Source organism: Hyla sarda, chromosome 8 (genome assembly GCF_029499605.1).
Source record: "Hyla sarda isolate aHylSar1 chromosome 8, aHylSar1.hap1, whole genome shotgun sequence".
Classification (NCBI taxonomy): domain Eukaryota; kingdom Metazoa; phylum Chordata; class Amphibia; order Anura; family Hylidae; genus Hyla; species Hyla sarda.
Genome location: NC_079196.1, coordinates 33,471,969 through 33,491,788, shown reverse-complemented (window position 1 = coordinate 33,491,788; position 19,820 = coordinate 33,471,969). Strand labels below are relative to the sequence as shown.

The 19,820-nt window shown below is 42.9% G+C and overlaps 1 protein-coding gene across 1 annotated transcript in view; it reads left to right on the top strand.

Moving 5' to 3' along the window:
• The window catches only part of NEB (nebulin), a 219,258-nt gene that overhangs the window by 45,138 nt on the left and 154,300 nt on the right, over window positions 1–19,820 (top strand). The window contains exons 22-35 of the mRNA XM_056536625.1: window positions 14–121; window positions 1,757–2,068; window positions 2,153–2,356; window positions 3,186–3,290; window positions 6,718–6,825; window positions 8,613–8,924; window positions 10,129–10,335; window positions 10,694–10,798; window positions 11,921–12,028; window positions 12,127–12,438; window positions 13,526–13,732; window positions 15,016–15,120; window positions 18,664–18,771; window positions 18,925–19,236. Coding sequence (XP_056392600.1) covers window positions 14–121; window positions 1,757–2,068; window positions 2,153–2,356; window positions 3,186–3,290; window positions 6,718–6,825; window positions 8,613–8,924; window positions 10,129–10,335; window positions 10,694–10,798; window positions 11,921–12,028; window positions 12,127–12,438; window positions 13,526–13,732; window positions 15,016–15,120; window positions 18,664–18,771; window positions 18,925–19,236 — 2,613 coding nt within the window. The remainder of the gene's footprint in view (window positions 1–13; window positions 122–1,756; window positions 2,069–2,152; window positions 2,357–3,185; window positions 3,291–6,717; window positions 6,826–8,612; window positions 8,925–10,128; window positions 10,336–10,693; window positions 10,799–11,920; window positions 12,029–12,126; window positions 12,439–13,525; window positions 13,733–15,015; window positions 15,121–18,663; window positions 18,772–18,924; window positions 19,237–19,820) is intronic.

Sequence of the window (19,820 nt, the reverse complement as noted above, 5' to 3'; positions counted from 1 at the left end):
CAATTTCTTTCAGAATTGTTACAAGCAAGGAATGGAAGAATTAAAGGCAAAAGGATATGATCTGCCAGTTGATGCTATCTCCATAAGGGCTGCTAAAGCTGCAAGGAAGGCGGCCAGTGATGTAAGTGATCTTAGTGTTGGGGTTTTGTTTTGTGTTTTCTTCATCCTCGTCCAAAATGGTTCAGTCTAGGCACCGAAGGCAATAGCAGAAAAAGATATATATATATATATATATATATATATATATATATACTTCAGCTCACCGAGGCAGAGATGTGTTCACATTTGGGAGAACATTTGTGGAGAGCGCAGAATAATCAGAGGGGGCCAACTCCCAAACGACATAGTAAAAAGGGAAAAGTGGACTTCCAGCTCCTCCAAATTATGTAGGTGAAGATGTGGTTAAAACATAACTTTTACTCTATATACTATAAAAAAAAAAATACAATAAAAACGCTAGAACACAGACGAGTTTTGAGCTGATGCTAGCTCTTGGTCACGACTTAGTCACAACTAAGAGCTAGCATCAGCTCGAAACGCGTCGGGGTTCTAGCGTTTTTATTGTTTTTTTTTTTTTTTGTTTTTTTTGATATCCAAGGAGTTTTTAAGTATATAGGGTAAAAGTTATGTTTTAACCATATATTCATCTACATCATTTGGAGGAGCTGGAAGTCCACTTTTTCCCTTTCTACTAGGAACTGAAGGGTACTGCAAGTACTTCAGGTCAATTCTGCTACTGATTCTTCTTTAGGTCAAATACTGTCTTAACCCAGAAAGTAAATGGATCAACATAAAATTTAGAAGAAGACCATTGGATAGATTGTGTGTATTTGTAACAAGGCCAACAGGTGTAGTGGACCTATGGAGTTACTAATAGATTGACTAAAGGTCCCCATATATTAGTCAAAATTAGTCAAAATTAGGCAGGACCAGTCAACTGTCCAATGTGTATAATAACCTCCTGACTTTCACCTACAGAAAATGTCAGGAAAGAGAAGGGTCGAGCATGTTGGATTTCAGCCCATGACCCTTTTGTTCTCAGACAGATATGCCTCTGACAGTGGCTTACCCCTCCTCTCTCCATTGGAAAAACAGGAACAGGAACAGGAGAGGGGTACAGGAAAGGGGAGTCTAAGAGATTGCGCATCCTTCATCCTTAACCCCTTCAAGGGTGGGGGCTCCTTTACATAAAGAATCCCCAGGTCGCTACCCACAGAGTAGTCTCTGTCAACAACAGTTGGTGCCTAGATGAAGGGTTGGCAGGCAGGAATTGTAGTCAGTCATTGCATGGATCAAAGCAGGCAGATTACAGTCATAATTGGTAGTCAAGCAGAGGTCAGGACATCTAGTAGATGGTCAGATGTGGTCAAATATACAGTTACTGTTGGTACAAGTACAACAGGAACAAGGGCCTTTGCAGACAGCACAAACCTAGAACTGTGGGAAGGACGAAGTGTTACAAATGCCATAGAAAGATGGCGTTGGCTGAGGGCAGGGGCAACTAAAATACACTCACCTTTAAATGTCTTGATGCTGATGTATATGGGAGACCCCTAAGCAAAGCCGCTGGCTGCAAGAGCAAAAAGTGACCGAGAGTAGAACACTGAATCGGAGCAGTGTGACATGGGAGTCATTTTATACTGTGTCCTTGTTATCATTTACAAAATGCTTAGATGAACATCATAAGTTTCAAGAATAAATCCAAAAGTTTAACAATCTAAAAGTGTAATGCTTTGATGTTTTATTATGGTTACAGGTACAATATAGGAAATCTTATGAGGACCAGAAAGGCAAGCTTGTTGGTTTCTTAAGCCTTCAAGATGATCCCAAACTTGTACTCTACACAAACGTGGCTAAGATGCAGTCTGATCGAGAATATAGGAAAGATTATGAGAAGGAAAAGACTAAGTATAATACTCCACTAGATATGGTCAATGTGGTGGCCGCAAAGAAGGCACAAGAAATTGCCAGTGGTATCCATTACAAGCAGCCAATCCATCACTACACCTTCCTGCCAGACGCAATAAGTGTTGAATCATCCAAGAAGGCGATGGAGATACAGAGTGATGTGAGTATCTCGAAACTTTAAGCACCTCAATGTATTAGGTTCACCCTTTGTCTGAATTCGTTCTCATGATTCTTTTTTCTTTAGAACCTCTACAAGTCGGACCTTGGTTGGTTGAAAGGCACCGGATGGATACCTATTGGATCTCTTGATGTTGAGAAGGTCAAAAAGGCTGGAGATGCCTTAAGTGAGAAGAAATATAGACAACACCCAGATACCTTTAAATTTACTAGTGTTGTCGACTCTCCAGTCATGGTCCAGGCTAAGACAAATGCCCTACAGCTCAGTGATGTGAGTAAATTGGTGTCATTTAGATTGGGTTTCCAACATGGATGTTAAAGGGGTTATCCAGGCAAAAACTTTTTTATATATATCAACTGGCTCCAGAAAGTTAAACAGATTTGTAAATTACTTCTATTAAAAAAATCTTAATCCTTTCAGTACTTATGAGCTTCTGAAGTTGAGTTGTTCTTTTCTGTCTAAGTGCTCTCTGATGACACCTGTCTCGGGAACTGCCCAGTTTAGAAGAAAATCCCTATGGCAAACCTCTTCTAAACTGGGCGTTTCCCGAGACAGGTGTCATCAGAGAGCACTTAGACAGAAAAGAACAACCTTAACTTCAGAAGCTCATAAGTATTGAAAGGATTAAGATTTTTTTTAATAGAAGTAATTTACAAATCTGTTTAACTTTCTGGAGCCAGTTGATATATATAAAAAAGTTTTTCGCTGGAATACCCCTTTAAATAATGCTTTAGGGCAGTGGTTTCCAACATGCGGACCTCGCAAAACTACAACTCCCAGCATGCCCGGACAGCCGTTGGCTGTCCGGGCATGCTGGGAGCTGTAGTTTTGCAACATTTGGAGGTCCGCAGGTTGAAGACCACTGCTTTAGGGTATAATATACAATTCACATAAAGTATTTACCTTTTTAAAGTAATAATAAAAATGTATTACATAAGATATATAGACACCCAAATCTTACTTTGTATTAGCTTATTTTTTGCTCATAGTGAGTATATTGTACTTGTTTTATTATTCTGTTATGTGCATTTACAAGTTACATAGGTTTGTAACTATTATTTCTTCCTACTGTTTTTTTTATTTTTTATTTTTTTTACAGAGACTATACAAATCTTCAGGAGAGAAGACTCTGCACACGTATCATTTACCTCCCGATGCACCTAACTTTATCCAGGCCAAGTACAATGCAACTACCATGAGTGATGTAAGTTATAGCACAACATTACCGATCAGGACAGTGAACAGCTTGTATAACCAATTTACTGTGTAAATGCTAAATAAAAGGAAAAAAAAGACAGAAAAAATTGCACAGCAATTACTGCCATTACTCCTGGTGTGGTAAGGACAATAGCAGGTGGTAAGGATCTGCTCACCTGGTGGTGTTGTACTGAGAGCACAACACCTATAGGAGCCTATCGCCCGATTTCTGGGCAATTAGCCGGGGTGCAGCCAGGAGCTCTCCCGTCCGGAGTGGGTCTCAGGTCAGTCAGGCAAATGAAGATGTAGTCCACGTCAGCGGGCAAAGAAGGTGCTCTGGTCGGCGCTTCTCCCGTAATCTCCGAGTAAGGAGGTCGATTTAAGAAGGTACTCGGACCATTTGGTAATAAAGGAACAAGTAAAATGTATTCACATAACAGCGCTAGGACTAACGCGTTTCGAGGGGAGGGACTCCCTCTTCGTCAGGTCCAATCTTTATTGGACCTGACGAAGAGGGGGTCCCTCCCCTCGAAACGCGTAGTCCTAGTGCTGTTATGTGAATACATTTTACTTGTTCCTTTATTACCAAATGGTCCGAGTACCTTCTTAAATCGACTTCCTTACTCGGAGATCACGGGAGAAGCGCCGACCGGAGCACCTTCTTTGCCCACTGACGTGGACTACATCTTCAATTTACTGTGTAAGGAACAGAAATATCCAGATCTCAGCCCAGTCTATGAAAATCTTCCACCTTCTTCTAGCTTCATGTGGAACTTTAAAAAAAATAAACCTAGAAGGGAAAATTGATTGAGAATCAGAGAAAACAGAATATAAAATGATAATAGAATAAAAGGTGCGTGCACTCCCAAGGGAATGTGCTTTAAAACAGCAATGGACCCCCTACCTACTGAATATATAGATTGGCCTATGCAGTTTCACATATATCTGCTGCACCTGCAATGTACCATTAGGGTCCGTTCACACAGACGAATTTTGCTGCAGATTTTCTGCTTTGTATTTCCAGCTGCTTATTTTCTGCTGCTTATTTTTATCACACACTTACTGGTAATAGAAAAAAGGAATTGGAAATAAAAAAGCAGCTGAAAATACTCTTAGGTCATGTTCAGAGGCGGAATTGATGCACAGAATTCCACGGAAGAATTCCACCGGACATTCTGCCACAATTTACTGCCCGTTGACTTTAATGGGATTCTTCTGTCCCATTCACATAGAAGAATTATGCATTTCGCTAAATTAAAAGACCAGTATTTAGTTTTGCGGAATTGGGCGGCAGAATCCCGTTGAAGTCAATGGGTCTTTGAACTTCAGCAGAATTCTGGGGGAGATTTATCAAAACCTGTCCAACGGGAAAACGAGTTGTCCATAGCAACCAATCAGATCGCTTCTTTCATTTTTCAGAGGCCTTTTCAAAAATCATAGAAGCGAGCTGATTGGTTGCTATGGACAACTCAGCAACTTTTCCTCTGGACAGGTTTTTGATAAATCTCCCCCTCTGTCTCCTGCGGAATTCCGCAATTCCGTTGAGCAACCTTTGCAGAACAGAAATTGTGCAGAATTGTGGAAATTCCCCCATCTGAACATGGCCTTAGGCTGGGTTCACGCTGCATAAAATTTCCTGACGTATATTAATTTTTGTACCCGTTTTTGTCTGTAATGAGCAAACAAAATGGTTCTTATTTTTTTGCAGCAGTTTTTTTGCCAATTATGCACAAAAATGCATGCGTAAAATAAAATACACTGGGAAATTTAGGAAATAAAACACACTGGGACTTATATTTACCTGTTTCACACACACCAATCTTAAAAAATCTTGAAAAATACCCCACCATAAATTTGGCACATACTTACCCTATGGCCCTTCGCTTGGTGTCCTGCCCTCTTGGGGAGCGCTGCACAAAGTGGCAAAAAGTAGCAAAATTGTTGTGAAAGCCAGGTGTGTGTGCAAAAATTTTAACATTTTTTACCGTTTACGCCAAGAGAAGGGCTATTAAAATTTCCCACTACGCTTTGTCTTACCACCTTATTTTGGGTTCTCTTGCCTTACAAATAAGCTTTTAAATATATATATATATATATATATATATATATATATATTATATTATATTATATTAATGATTTTTATAATTAGGAATATTTCAGTTCAGCACCTACCGGGTCCCATTAAAGGGGTTAGGGGATAAGTTTGAGTTTGCGGGGGGTCTGACCGCTGGGGCCCCCTGCGATCTCTCTGTACGGGGGCCAGGCTCTCCGGCCAGATAGCGGGTGTCGACCCCCGCACGAAGCGGCGGCCGACACGCCCCCTCAATACATCTCTATAGCAGAGCCAGAGATTGCCGAAGGCAGCGCTTCGGCTCTGCCATAGAGTTGTATTGAGGGGGCTCCGTACAGGAGATCGCAGGGGGCCCCAGCGGTCGGACCCCTCGCGATCTCAAACTTATCCCCTATCCTTAGGATAGGGGATAAGTTGTTCACCAATGGGTTCACCACTGGACTACTCCTTTAATGGAACTTTACATATTTGCTTTTTAACAGGGCAAACATGTTCTACTACACAGTAATATAACATTTACCAAAAAAGCCAATCTATCACCTAGCCGAGATATTTATCTATATATTGAGGTCACACATCAATGGGGGAGATTGATCAAAATCTGTCCAGAGGAAAAAGTTTCTGAGTTGCCCATAGCAACCAATCAGATCACAAGAGGCCTTTTCAGAAATGAAAGCAGCGATCTGATTGGTTGCTATGGACAACTCAGCAACTTTTCCTCAGGAGGGGTTTTGATAAATCTCGCCAACATGTAGATCAATTGTGCATCCAGCTGTTGCAAAACTACAACTCCCAGCATGTCCGGACAGCCAAAGGCTGGGAAACACTGATGTAGGTCTTGAGGATACAGCCAAAAATATTTTATCCTTCTTTAGGCCTAATTCAGACAGCATAACATTTTCAAACATATTTAATTTTTTTTTGGGGGGTGGGCGGGACATTTTGCAGTAGTTTTTTTTCCCCTGATTTTAATAAACCAGGACAGACCACATTTTTATTTTTCTATGCGATTCATAAGGTATCCAAGAGCAAAAAAAAACAACTAATTTGGTAGAAATTTAGCAAACCTAGTGTGGGTAGGAACAGTGGAGCAGTTGCCCATAGCAACCAATCAGATTCCAGCTTTCATTTTTAAAAAGGGCCTCATAAAAAGTGAAAGCTGGAATCTGATTGGTTGCTATGGGCAACTGCTCCACTTCCCCATTGTGTGCATTACTGAGGTATAATGGAGGCCTCAAGCTCTATTACAGCTCTATACAACATGGAGCTGTGGCTGGAGTCGGCAACAATAGCGCAATTAGGGATCCATCGGATTCTATGTACGTTTTTATTGATACAATTTAATTGATATTTTGCCTTTCAGACCTTCTACAAACAAGACTGGCAGAAAACAATCGCTAAAGGACACCATGTCCTGGGAGACTCCATTCCTATTGTCGCCGCAAAGGCTTCTAGAAACATTGCCAGTGATGTAAGTGTTAAAGTCGATTTGGTCCGTGTCTAACAATGTCGAGTATAGTTCTACTTTATGTTATTAAAATGTCATAGGGCGCAGGCTTCATGTTAAAAACAGCTGCCTTGGGCATGGAATGAATGCCCGAGGCCATTTTAAAGGGGCATTCCTGTGAAAAACTATTTTTTTTTTCAACTGGCTCCAGAAAGTTAAACCAATTTGTAAATGACTTGTATTAAAAATTTTTAATCCTTCCAGTACTTATCAGCTGCTGAAGTCGAGTGGTTCTCTTCTGTCTGACAACAATACTCTCTGCTGACACCTCTTTCTGTCTCAGGAACTGTCCAGAGCAGGAACAAATCCCCATAGCAAACCTCTCTGGACAGTTCCTGACATGGACAGAGGTGTCAGCAGAGAGCACTGTGGTCAGAGAGAAAAGAACAACTCAACTTCAGCAGCTGATAAGTACTGGAAGGATTAAGATTTTTTATTGGAAGTAATTTACAAATCTACAAAAAAAGTGTATTGCAGCAGCACACATTGGTCAAAAAAATTGAGGCTCTTTGTGCACTTTTTGTCCCCCCATTAATCCTTCCACTACTTATCAGCTGCTGAAGTTGAGTTGTTCTTTTTGCCATAGCAGTGTGCACCAATGCATTAGGTTGTCGTGCTGGCTATTTGTCTTTTTTTCTTTTTGTTAATTTACAAATCTGTTTAACTTTCTGGAGCCAGTTGATATGAAAAAAATATATGTTTTTTTTACCTGGAACACCCCTTTAAAGGGGTTCTCCGGTGCTTAGACATCTTATAAGATGCCTGATCGAGGGAGTCCCGCCGCTGGGGACCCCCGTGATCTTGCACGCGGCACCCCGTTTGTAATCAGTCCCCGGAGCGTGTTCGCTCTGGGTCTGACTACTGTCGATCACGGGGCCGGCGTCGTGTGAAGTCACGCTCCGCCCCTCAATGCAAGTCTATGGGAGGGGGCGTGACAGCTATCACGCCCCCTCCCGTAGGCTTGCATTGAGGGACGGAGCGGGACATCACACGGGGCGGAGGCGTGATGTCACACGACGCCGGCCCTGTGGTCTTTTCTGGACCATTGTAACTTGAAACCAGACTCAACTTACAATGTACGGACAGTCCAGATCTGTGAAACGTGTCAATTGCCGGAAGAACCGACCAATCAGAATGGGCATTTACACCTGTACTACTGAAGTGCATGCACTGACTGGTGTCTGGTAGCGCCCCCTACAATACAGGGAGGTATTACACGTTCTCTACTCTTAACCTGGGCCAGGGTTAGCTGCTCCTTTGGACACCAGGTGAGGGCGGCTACATTTTGCGTGTACCGTACAGGACCCTGAAGAAGCTCTTGTCCTCTATATAGACCAGTCTTTCCCAACCAGGGTGCCTCCCGCTGTTGCAAAACTACAACTCCCAGCATGCCTGGACAGCCTTTGGCTGTCCAGGCATGCTGGGAGTTGTAGTTTTGCAACAGCTGGAGGCACCCCGGATGGGAAACACTGACATAGACAGTGATTACAGCTTCCAGAAGATCTTTCTTACTTTTAAATGTAAGAATTTGCTTTATCTGTATTAGTTATTGTCTTCAGGGGCTTCAGAACTAATTACCAGGTTTCTATAGAGTTATGGTCTCAACATACAATGGTTTCAACATACAATGGTGGTTCTGGAACCAATTAATATTGTAACTTGAGGGAACACTGTATTGGGCTTCTCAACCACCTCCAGTGGTGTCTGTAAATGTCATACTAAATATTGTCTCTTCTTATTTATTGCTGTAGTACAAATACAGGCAAGCTTATGAGAAAGCCAGGGGCCATCACATTGGCTTCAGAAGCCTGCAGGATGATCCTAAACTGGTGCATTTTATGGCTGTAGCCAAGATGCAGTCAGACCGGGAATACAAGAAGGACTATGAAGTCAGCAAGACCAAGTATCATACTCCTCTAGACATGGTCAGCATCACGGCTGCCAAGAAGGCCCAAGAAGTGGCCACCAGTATCCATTACAAGCAGCCAATCCATCACTACACCTTCCTGCCGGATGCAATAAGTGTTGAATCATCCAAGAAGGCGATGGAGATACAGAGTGATGTGAGTATCTCGAAACTTTATGCATGAGTGTGGAGTTGTCAAAGAACAGGATGCAAATCCAGAGTGAAGTGAGTATGGTCTTTAAAAGGGTTCTTAAAGGGTACCTCTCATCAAAAAAACTTTTGATATATTATAGATTAATGTATGCAGAATAACTTTACAATTGCATGTTATTAAAAAAATATGCTTCTTTCTATTTAATTTTCCACTTTGAAGAAATGACCACTAGGGGTCTCCCTACCAGTCCTGGCAGCAAGCATTTCAGACTCATGCTGGAGTCCTAAACACTATGAGCTGCCAGTCTGCCTTGTTCACAAAGGAGAACACTCAGAGCTGCCAGCCTGCTTTGTTCACAGCCTGTTTGGCTGTGAACAAAGCAGGCTGGCAGCTCTGAGTGTTTAGGACTCCAGCATGAGTCAGAAATGCTTGCTGACAGGACTGATCGGGAAAAATGCAATAGAAAGAAGCATATTTTTCATTAACATGCTATTGGAAAGTTATTCAACATTCAGTAATCTAAAATATATCAAAAGTTTATTTGATGAGAGGTACCCTTTAAAGGAATACTCCGCTGCTAAACATTTGGAACAAACTGTTCCGAACGCTGGAGCCAGCGTAGGGAGCTTGTGATGTCATAGTCCCGCCCCCCTCATGCCATCACGTCCCGCCCCCTCAATGCAAGTCTATGGGAGGGGGCGTGACGGCTGTCACGCCCCCTCCCATAGACTTGCATTGAGGGGGCAAGGCATGATATCATGAGGGGCGGGGCTATGACGTCAAGAGCTCTCGGCGCCGGCGCCGGCTCCAGCGTTCGGAACAGTTTGTTCCAAATGCTGAGCAGCGGAGTATTCCTTTAAGGTCCTATCTAATGGCCACCATACATACGTTTAAGAAAAGTCAGCCGAACCTACCGACTTTGGTGGGACTGGCCAAATGTCTAATGTGTGTGGGGGTCAACCTCCTGACTCTGCCCTGACGTTGATGTTGTGGAAAAGAAGGATCAGGCATGTTGAATCTCAATTCCCTGATCCTTTTCTTCTTGAGGAGATAAGCCCCTGCCAGAGGAAACTTCATTCACTCCATCTCTCCATTTAGAATACATGAACGCTCAACTGAGCTGAGTGTTCATGTGTAGGGGGAATTAAGTTTTCAGATGGCCAACTTAGGCCTTTTAATGACCAAACTATTTTGTTTGCTACTTCAGAATCTCTATAAAGAAGATTACAACAGCTGGTTTAAGGGAATTGGCTGGAGTCCTTTGGGTTCTTTGGATGTAGAAAAAGTAAAGAAAGCTGGAGATGCCATAAGTGAGAAGAAGTACAGACAGCACCCTGACACTCTCAAATTCACCAGCCTGGCAGATTCTATGGATATTACCCTGGCTCAGAGCAATACTAAGCAGAGAAGTGATGTAAGTATTGTAGTTTGTAGCTATACCTGCCACCATATGGCACTTGAATTGTTGTTGTTTTTTTTTTTATTTCAAAATTTTTTAAAATGTTTCTAGGCCCCATAACAAAATTTTTAACACGAACCTCCACCTATCATGTCCCATTAATGACGAACACCTAAGTTAGCAGAAAACAATGATCTCCTTAAGGAGTGAGCGTCTCCAAAAAGATGGGGAATAAAGATAAAAAGAAGAAAATAACTGAAAATCTATCACAAAATAATGTAGTCTAGATCAAGGGTGGTGTTCTCAAAGAGGTGGTCTTCTAGGAAGGTTTACTGCATTGTCAACATGTTCATCTGTTTGTGTCCTTCCTTAGATCGCATATAAAGCAGCCGGTGAGAAAGTAAAACACAAGTATTCTCTGAATCCAGATGATCCCAACTTCATCCAAGCAAGAGTCAACGCCCAAAATATAAGTGAGGTGAGTATGACCCTTTTGTATTAATACCACACAAACACAAAGGAAAGTATGGAAGGTAATCAAGGTGTAATCCAAGATTAGTTTAAGGAGGTCGTCATCTGTTTTCCTCAGAAATAGAGCCACCAATGTCCATGGGTTATGCGTGCGACTGCTGTTCATCTCAGCCAGTGATTCTGAGTTGCAATGCCAGGCGCTGACCATGGATGGACAAAAGTGGAACTTGGTTATAGGCTCATACAACTGGTTCATTTACAAACTGACCTCTGTTTTCGGGATTCGTAGAAGTCCCAAGATTTCGATCTCCACTGATCAGCTATTTATCCCCTTTCTTGTGTCCAGGGGTAATGTTTGATCTTGAGGTAATCCATATAAGGCGGTCAAATGGATTAGATCAACATTAGCTGATTATGGTGGGACTGGCCAGTCACCGATGTGTACCAACTTTCACTGATGGCAGAAAGAAAGGGTCCAACATGTTAGATACATAAGAGTTAAAGGCGGTATTCTGGATTTATACATTTTATCACTAATCCAAAGGATAGGGGATATGATGTATGTCCCCAGCAGCGGGACCCCTGCGATCTCGGTGCAGCCCCCCAGCATTCTGTGCCAGGCGATGCCTCAGAGACAAAGGCGTGACGTCAGGGTCACGCTCCCTCCATTCAGGTCTATGGGAGGGGGCGTGACGCCCCCTCCCATAGACATGAAGGGAGGGGGCGTGGCCGTGACTTCACGTCCCCGTCTCGAGGCAGCGCCCGGCACAGAATACTAGGGGCTGCACCGAGATCGCGGGGGTCCCCAGCGGCGGGACCCCGGCGTTCATACATCATATCCCCTATCCTTTGGATAGAGGATAAGATGTATAAAGCCGGAATACCCTTTTAAGCTAATCACTCATATGTACGGGGGCTCAGGGGGAATATCTGTTGAACGGATGAGATTTCAACCATTGTACAGCCACCTTTACAGTTTAATACTGACAGGACTAAAAACAGGGTATCCTCGAGAAGCCTATCTAGAAGCTTACAGGGTAATATGGACATTCATATATTAGATTAGACTATAGACAAGGGCATAACCTCAGTCAACAATGAACTTTTTTGTTGCTTTCTCCTAATTTAGTCTAACTATAAAGCAGATTGGATAAAGCACATTGCCAAAGGATATGATCTCAAACCCGATGCCATATCTGTTCTGGCAGCCAAATCATCAAGAAACATTGCAAGTGACGTGAGTATCACAATAGACATATTGTCCATCGTACTGTACATTTCATTGTGAATTTTTTGTTGACTTTGATAAGATCTCTTTCTACATATGGTGCTCAGTATAAATATAAAGAAGCCTATGAAAAAGCCAAAGGACAACATGTGGGATTCCGCAGTCTTCAGGATGATCCTAAACTGGTCCATTACATGCATGTCGCCAAAATCCAGTCTGATCGTGAGTACAAGAAAGACTATGAGAAGAGCAAGACCAAGTATCACACTCCTCTGGATATGTTTAACATCACTGCAGCCAAGAAAGCCCAAGAAATTTCCTCTAACATACACTACAAACAGCTGATCCACAGTTACAACCTTTTACCTGATGCCATGCCCTTGGTACTGTCTAGGAACATGATGCAGATCCAGAGTGATGTAAGTAATTGTTACCTTTTGTCGCCTGATACAGTAACCTACTGCCCCCGGTCCTGGCCACTAGTGCCAAGGAATAGTTGTGTAATACTTGCCAATGAGCCAAATGCCAATTATATGTGTAATAACTTCTATCTGAGAGATCGTTCTGTTCCAGTTTTACCATGAATGCCCCTGTGTCATTTCTAAATGTAACATGAAAACTTTATGAGCTTGTTCACACAATGGATTTTCCATACCTAGGCTTCCCAACACATGTCTCAGCATGGAATTCACATGGCATGCCGCATATTTTTTTCTCCTTTACACAAATTTCAAATTCACGTGGAAAACAGATGGACAACGTAAAAGTGTAAAAAGGCCAGCGATCATTTGTGCAGCCATTTAAATTATCGGCCCCAAATCACCAAAGGGTCATATGAACGATCCAGTGGCTGCACCATTGAAAGAGCCTTGTGAAGGATCAGCAAAAGAGTGCTGATTATCAAGATAGATCATCATTTGCAGTCCATTGGCCCCTGTAAAAGGTCCTATAGCTCAGCTTTGATTTATTTCAGTGGGAGCTGAGCTGCAGTAACCCAACATGGCCACACCATGATGTTTGGAGCTGTTTGCTTCTGGCTTTGTTTTTTGTATATGTGGGTGTCAGGGCTCTTGCAAACAGTTAATGGGAGAGTTGATCAGATATTGATAGTCTATCCTGAGGATAGACCATCAATTAGAAAACCTTTTTAGGGGACAGTCACAAGGGCAGATGTTCTACAAGTTGGTCAAGACGCGGCACATTTTCCACAATTAAAGGGGTACTCCGCTGCTCAGCGTTTAAAACAAACAGTTCCGAACGCTGGAGCCAGCGCCGGGAGCTCGTGACGTCATAGCCCCCCCCCCCATGACATCACACCCCGCCCTCTCAATGCAAGTCTATGGGAGGAGGCATGACGGCTGTTGGGACAGTCTTATTGAGGGGGGGTCCAGGTGCTCAAACTCCCACCCTCCGTAAAATACTTTTTCGCAGATTAAGCATCATAAACACTTACATGGTGGAATATTTATCCATTGTTATATTGATATACTCCATCTTCTATTACAGAACCAGTACAAGACTGACTTCAACAACTGGCTGAAAGGAGTTGGTTGGGTACCAATTGGTTCCTTGGATGTTGAGAAAGCCAAGAAAGCCAAAGACATTCTCAGTGACAAGAAGTACAAGCAAAATCCAGATCAATGGAAATTTAGCATTCCAAATGATGCAATGGATCAAGTTCTTGCAAGATCAAATGCAGTTACAATGAATAAGGTAAAAGTCGCCTCCAAAACCAAAGGTTTTGGTGCCTTACTGTATATCCTCCCTCCTTCTCTTTACATGACTCCTACATGGTCCCTTGAAGGGCTGGCTTTAGGCATTTACCGCCTGTATAATCACATAGGGGCATCAGTCAATCCTTTTGAAGGGGGAGCTACATAAGTCCTGAGACCCAAAACATTTGACCACCATGGGTTTTAATATTAATCATATAGCAGTATCATTTATTGATACATAGCATGTTTATTAGATTAATAAATGTATGGGGCTTTCACTTGGTCACTATATGTTTGTTTTTCATATTTACAGCACACACTGGTCGACACTATATCAGATTGTTATTTAGTAAACTTTATAGAAGTTAATGGTACTGAGGCTACCACTTAGTCTACCCTGGCCCTGGGTCCTTTTATACTTCTTAAATTGGCAGGCTTTTTCTAATGTCATGTTCCCTCTTACTTTGGTGGTGTTTCTTTTACTGTTCACACATCCCATGGTGCACATCAATCTTATGCCAATCTATGTACAACAAAAATAGAGAAACACAGCCGCACAGATCCACCATTTGTAATTTGATCTACTTGCTTCTAAGCATAATTTCAAAAACTAACAGGTTGTTATTACACATTTTGATCAAAAAGTACAAGCTCACTCGCCACGTCAAGGCCACCTAGTCAGAGTGGGTCCCTAACATGACACTAGCGTAGCACCGGACGGCGACCACTGCCTCCGAGACACCAAGCCCACCGGGGGAATGACCCAGTGGCCAGGCAGCCCCACTGCTGCCCAACCAAGCCCCTGGCTCTGGGCCACACCACCCCACTTATGCCAATCTATGTTTTAAAAAAGCACAGAAACAGTGGCGTACACAGAAGAAAGGGGGCCAATAGAAAATAATGAAATGGGCTTTGTATTATGGCTTCTAGTTTTACCCCCAGAATAAAAGGTTCTGTTGTTTATTGCTCTTCACGACCCATTGGTCAATACCTCCCTTATTACTTTACTGACTATGCAGTTCCCTAAAGAGAGAAGTTTTACACAGTTTCTTATTAATAGGAAGAGGAATGGAACTAACAAGGAGGGGGCCCCTCTCTCCAAAGGGCCCATAGCAGCCGCATGCTTTGCAACTAATGATACTTACGCCCTTGCACAGAGATAAGCTATAAATTGTTATATAGCCACATGTACTACAGATTTCTGAGAAAAAGAAGATCAACCGGTTACAATGTTTTAACTTCTCTTACCATGTTCTGTAATACCGGTGTCTATTGTTGCAGAAACTCTATACAGAAGCCTGGGAGAAAGACAAGACCAAGATCCATGTGATGCCCGATACTCCAGAAATAATTCTCTCTAAAGCTAACCAGATAACCATGAGCGATGTAAGTTACATATAGGCATGAAATGTAATAGTTCATGACTGGGACATTTAGAGGAAAAAAAGTCAATTATAAAGCATCAGATGTTTAAATCAGAGAGGGATATGTGAGGCACATTTGTCTCTGAGATGGTTGACTTTAGGCTCGGGCTACACGACAACTTGGGTCACGAGAAACAAAGATCAGTGTCTCACTGAAGTTGCACATAATGTTACTTAATGATGTTGCATTGTGCACGAAGCACGACAAGTCAAAGGTGACTACTACCGCTACCACCGACCTCATTGTGAGTCGTATGCAACTGCCACTGCTCACCGCCGATCAGATTACTGGAGGCGGGCTCAATAGATTTTCAATTAAATACATCTCCTGCAATTAGTCAGATCGGGAGGAGAGCTGGGGAGTGAAGCTCACAGCTGCATGCTTCTCCTGGCCATATCTAGGAATTGGTAAAGGTCTCATCACTAAGACCCCAACCGATCACAGCCTTTTACGTGTCTGTGTGATATGTAAGAGTATTTCTAAATGGCAGTGATGCTTAAAGGGGTACTCCGCTAAAAAAAATCTAATCCCCTATCCAAATGATAGGGGAAAAGATGTCTGATTGTGGGAGTCCCACCACTGGGGCCCCCTGCGATCTCCAGGCCTGCAGTGGTGGCGTCTGAAACATGGAAGCTTGGAGTTTCTGCGTTCGTGATGTCATGCCACACGCCCTCCATTCATGTCTATGGGAGGGGGCGTGATGGCTACTACGTAGCCATCACGCCTCCTCCCATAGACATGAATGGAGGGGGTGTGGTGTGACGTCACAAACAGTTGCGGCTGTAGTTGCCAGTCATCCGGCACGGAACGGAATTCGCTCAGTGTGCGGATGACTGGGGTGCGACGCCGGAGATCGCGGTGGTGCCCTGTGGCGGGAACCCTGCAATCAGACATCTTATCCCCTATCCTTTGGATAGGGGATAAGATGCTTTTCGGCTGAGTACCTCTTTAAGGTACTTAAAGTTAATGTTCTAACCATTTGATTTTAGGTGCAATTTTCTGTGTAGACCAAATCAGGCTGTCTGCACTTGCCCCTATAGGAAGCTCAGGAGCTTACTGCATACTCTTATTATTGTTGAAGAATGTCTATAATTTTTACAAACTTCTGACGTGTCCTCAAAAAGTCATGTTAGAAGTTTTGTTTGGTGGAGGTCCAGGTGATGAGACCCCCAACAATTGTTACAACAAAGGGGCCGAAGCAGTCTCCTGAATGTTGTACCCTCTTCAGGGGTACTCCACTGAAAAACTTTTTTTTTTTAATTAACTGGTGCCATAAAGTTTAACAGATTTGGGAATGACTTTTATTTAAAAATCTTACTTCTTTCAGTACTTATTAGCTGCTGCATGCTCCAGACGAAATTATTTTCTTTTTTAATTTCCTTTCTGCCTGACCACAGCGCTTTCTCTGCTGACACCTCTGTCCATTTTAGGATCTGTCCAGAGTAGGAGCAAATCCCCATAGCAAACCTCTCCTGCTCTGAACAGTTCCTAAAATGGACAGAGGTGTTAGCAGAGAGCACTGTGGTCAGACAGAAAGGAAATTCAAAAGGAAAATAACTATTGGAAGGATTAAGATTTTTAAATAGAAGTAATTTACAAATCTGTTTAACTATCTGGCACCAGTCGATTTAAAAATAAAATAAATGTTTTCCAGTGGAGTACCCCTTTAACCCCTTAAGGACCAGGCCCATTTTGGCCTTAAAGGGGTATTCTGCCCCTAGACATTTTATCCAGATGTCAGATCGCCGCGGTCCCGCTGCTGGGGAGCCCCAGGATCCCCGCTGCGGCACCGCGCTATCATTACAGCACAGAGCGAGTTCACTCTGTGCGTAATGACGGGCGATACAGGGGACGGAGCCGTGTGACGTCATGGCGCCGCCCCTCGTGACATCACGGCCCGTCCCCTTAATGCAAGTCTATGGGAGGGGGCGTAACGACTGCCACGCCCCCTCCCATAGACTTGTATTGAAAGGGGCGGGCCGTGACATTATGAGGGGCGGAGCCGTGACGTAACGATGCTCCGGCCCCTGTACCGCCCATCATTACGTGCAGAGCGAACTCGCTCTGTGCTGTAATGATAGCGCGGTGCCGCAGCGGGGATCCCAGGGGTCCCCAGCAGCGGGACCGTGGCAATCTGACATCTTATCCCCTATCCTTTGGATAGGGGATAAAATGTCTAGGGGCGGAATACCCCTTTAAGGACCAGACCAAGTTTATTTTTACATTTGCGTTTTTTCCTCCTCATAACTCTCTTATATTTCCATCCACAGACCCTTATGAGGGCTTGTTTTTTGTGTCACCAATTGTACTTTGTAACTACATCACTTATTTCACCATAAAATGTACAGCGCAACCAAACATATATTATTTATGTGGGAAAAGTGAAAAGAAAACAGCAATTTTTCAAATTTTAACAAAATTAGTATGTTTGAAATTGCCCTATTTTGACCACCTCTAACTTTCTCATTTTTCCGTATATGGGGCAATATGAGGGCTCATTTTTTGTGCCATGAACTATGGTTTTTATCAGTACCACTTTTGCTTAGGTTTTACTTTTTATAAATTTTTTATTAATTTTTTTGGGAATAAAATGTGACAAAAAAGCTGCAACTTTGGACTTTTTTTATTTTTTTACATTTATGCCGTTCACCGTACTGGATAATTAACAATATATTTTAATAGTCCAGACTTTTACGCACGCGGCAATACCAAATATGTGTATTAATAATTTTTTACGCATTTTTATTTTTTACTTTTTTATTGGGAGAGGGGATTTTTCACAATTTATTACTTTTTAATGTAAAATTTTTTAACTTTTTTTTTAAACACTTTTTATGTCCCCATAGGGGACTATTCATAGCAGCAGTTGATTGCTAATACTGTTCAGTGCTATGTATAGGACATAGCACCGATCAGGTCTACTCGATCTCGGACCCGAGCAAAAGACCCCGGGAGACGGCCTGAGCCAGGTGAGGGGACCTCCGGCCTCCATGCTGGAGGATCGGATCCCCGCAGCAGCGCTGCTGGCGATCCGATCATCCATTCAAAGTACCGCACTGCCGCAGATGCCGTGATCTGTATTGATCACGGCATCTGAGGGGTTAATGGCGGACATCTGCGCGATCGCGGATGTCAGACATTACCGGCGTGTCCCTGGCTGCTGATAGCGGTGCCTGCGATCACGACGGCGCATAAATGTACGTCATGGTGCGCTAAGTACCACATCACCATGACGTACATTTACGTCCATTGTCGTTAAGGGGTTAAGTGAGGGATATACAGATTCATTGAAAGTTTGTGAGACTTTCTATGAATCCTTACACTGCACTCGGCTATTCAGGGAGTAGCTTTCCAACATCTGGAGACTCATAGGTTGCAGGCCATTGACAGATGCCATGCTCATGTAAGTTAAATGGAGTAGACTGGTATAACTTGTGCATATCAACCTTCAAGCATTTGTCAGGGTTTGTATCTGCATTGAGAACATTTTTCTGTCCTTTTCAGAAACTGTACAGACAAGCCTGGGAGGACACTAAGAAGAAGGGATACGACTTGAAACCAGATTCCATATCCATAAAAGCAGCTAGAGCTTCAAGAGATATTGCCAGTGATGTAAGCTTTTTCCTATTAATACAGAGTAAAATAATACTTTCATGTCTGCAGCTTTGCAAACATGGAATCCAAATGCATAAAATTCATAATAGTGCACCGAACATGCTTTCTTTCCTTCATTACTAATCTTTTCTCATTGGATGTTGTTAACAGTATAAATACAAGAAAGCCTATGAACAGTCCAGAGGAAAGCTCATTGGATTCCAGAGCCTCCAGGATGACCCGAAATTGGTGCATTTTATGAACGTGGCCAAGATGCAGTCTGAGCGTGAATATAAAAAGGCCTACGAGAAGTCAAAGACTCGATTCCACACCCCTGTGGACATGTTCAGTGTCACTGCTGCAAAACTGGCACAAAATGTCACAACTAATATCAATTACAAGCAGCTCATCCACCATTACAACCTGCTACCCGATGCCATGCCGCTCGAGCTGTCAAGGAACAGAATGCAAATACAGAGTGATGTAAGTTATATAGGGTCATGTGACATTAAATAGTTCTCTGCTTCAGGGATGGACTGGCAATTGGGCACTACTAGAGGCCCAGCCAAGAGCATTAGAAGGACCCACAGTAATCTAGCTAAATAATGCACTACGTACCCTTATGGGTTCAGAGCTCAGTTTTTTGCAAACGTAGGCTCCTTACACATTGGCATTGTCACATGGCAGTGCAGCGCACGTCAGAAGATCAGGGGAGAATAGCAGGAGAAAAATTACTGCAACTGCTACTCCTGCTAAAAAAACAATGGTGCCCGATGTACCCCATTGACTATAATGGGATCTATTGGGACCCGTTGTTGCCCATTGTGCCCCATCCAGATAACAGCCATTAAAGGCAAAAAAACAAGAGAGCTTAAAGGGGAACTCCGGTGGAATTTTTTTTTCTTCAAATCAACTGGTGCAAGAAAGTTAAACAGATTTGTAAATCACTTCTATTTAAAAATCTTAACCCTTCTAGTACTTATCAGCTGCTGTATGCTACAGATATACTACAGAGAAAGTTGTGTAGTTGTTTCCAGTCTGACCACAGTGCTCTCTGCTGACACCTC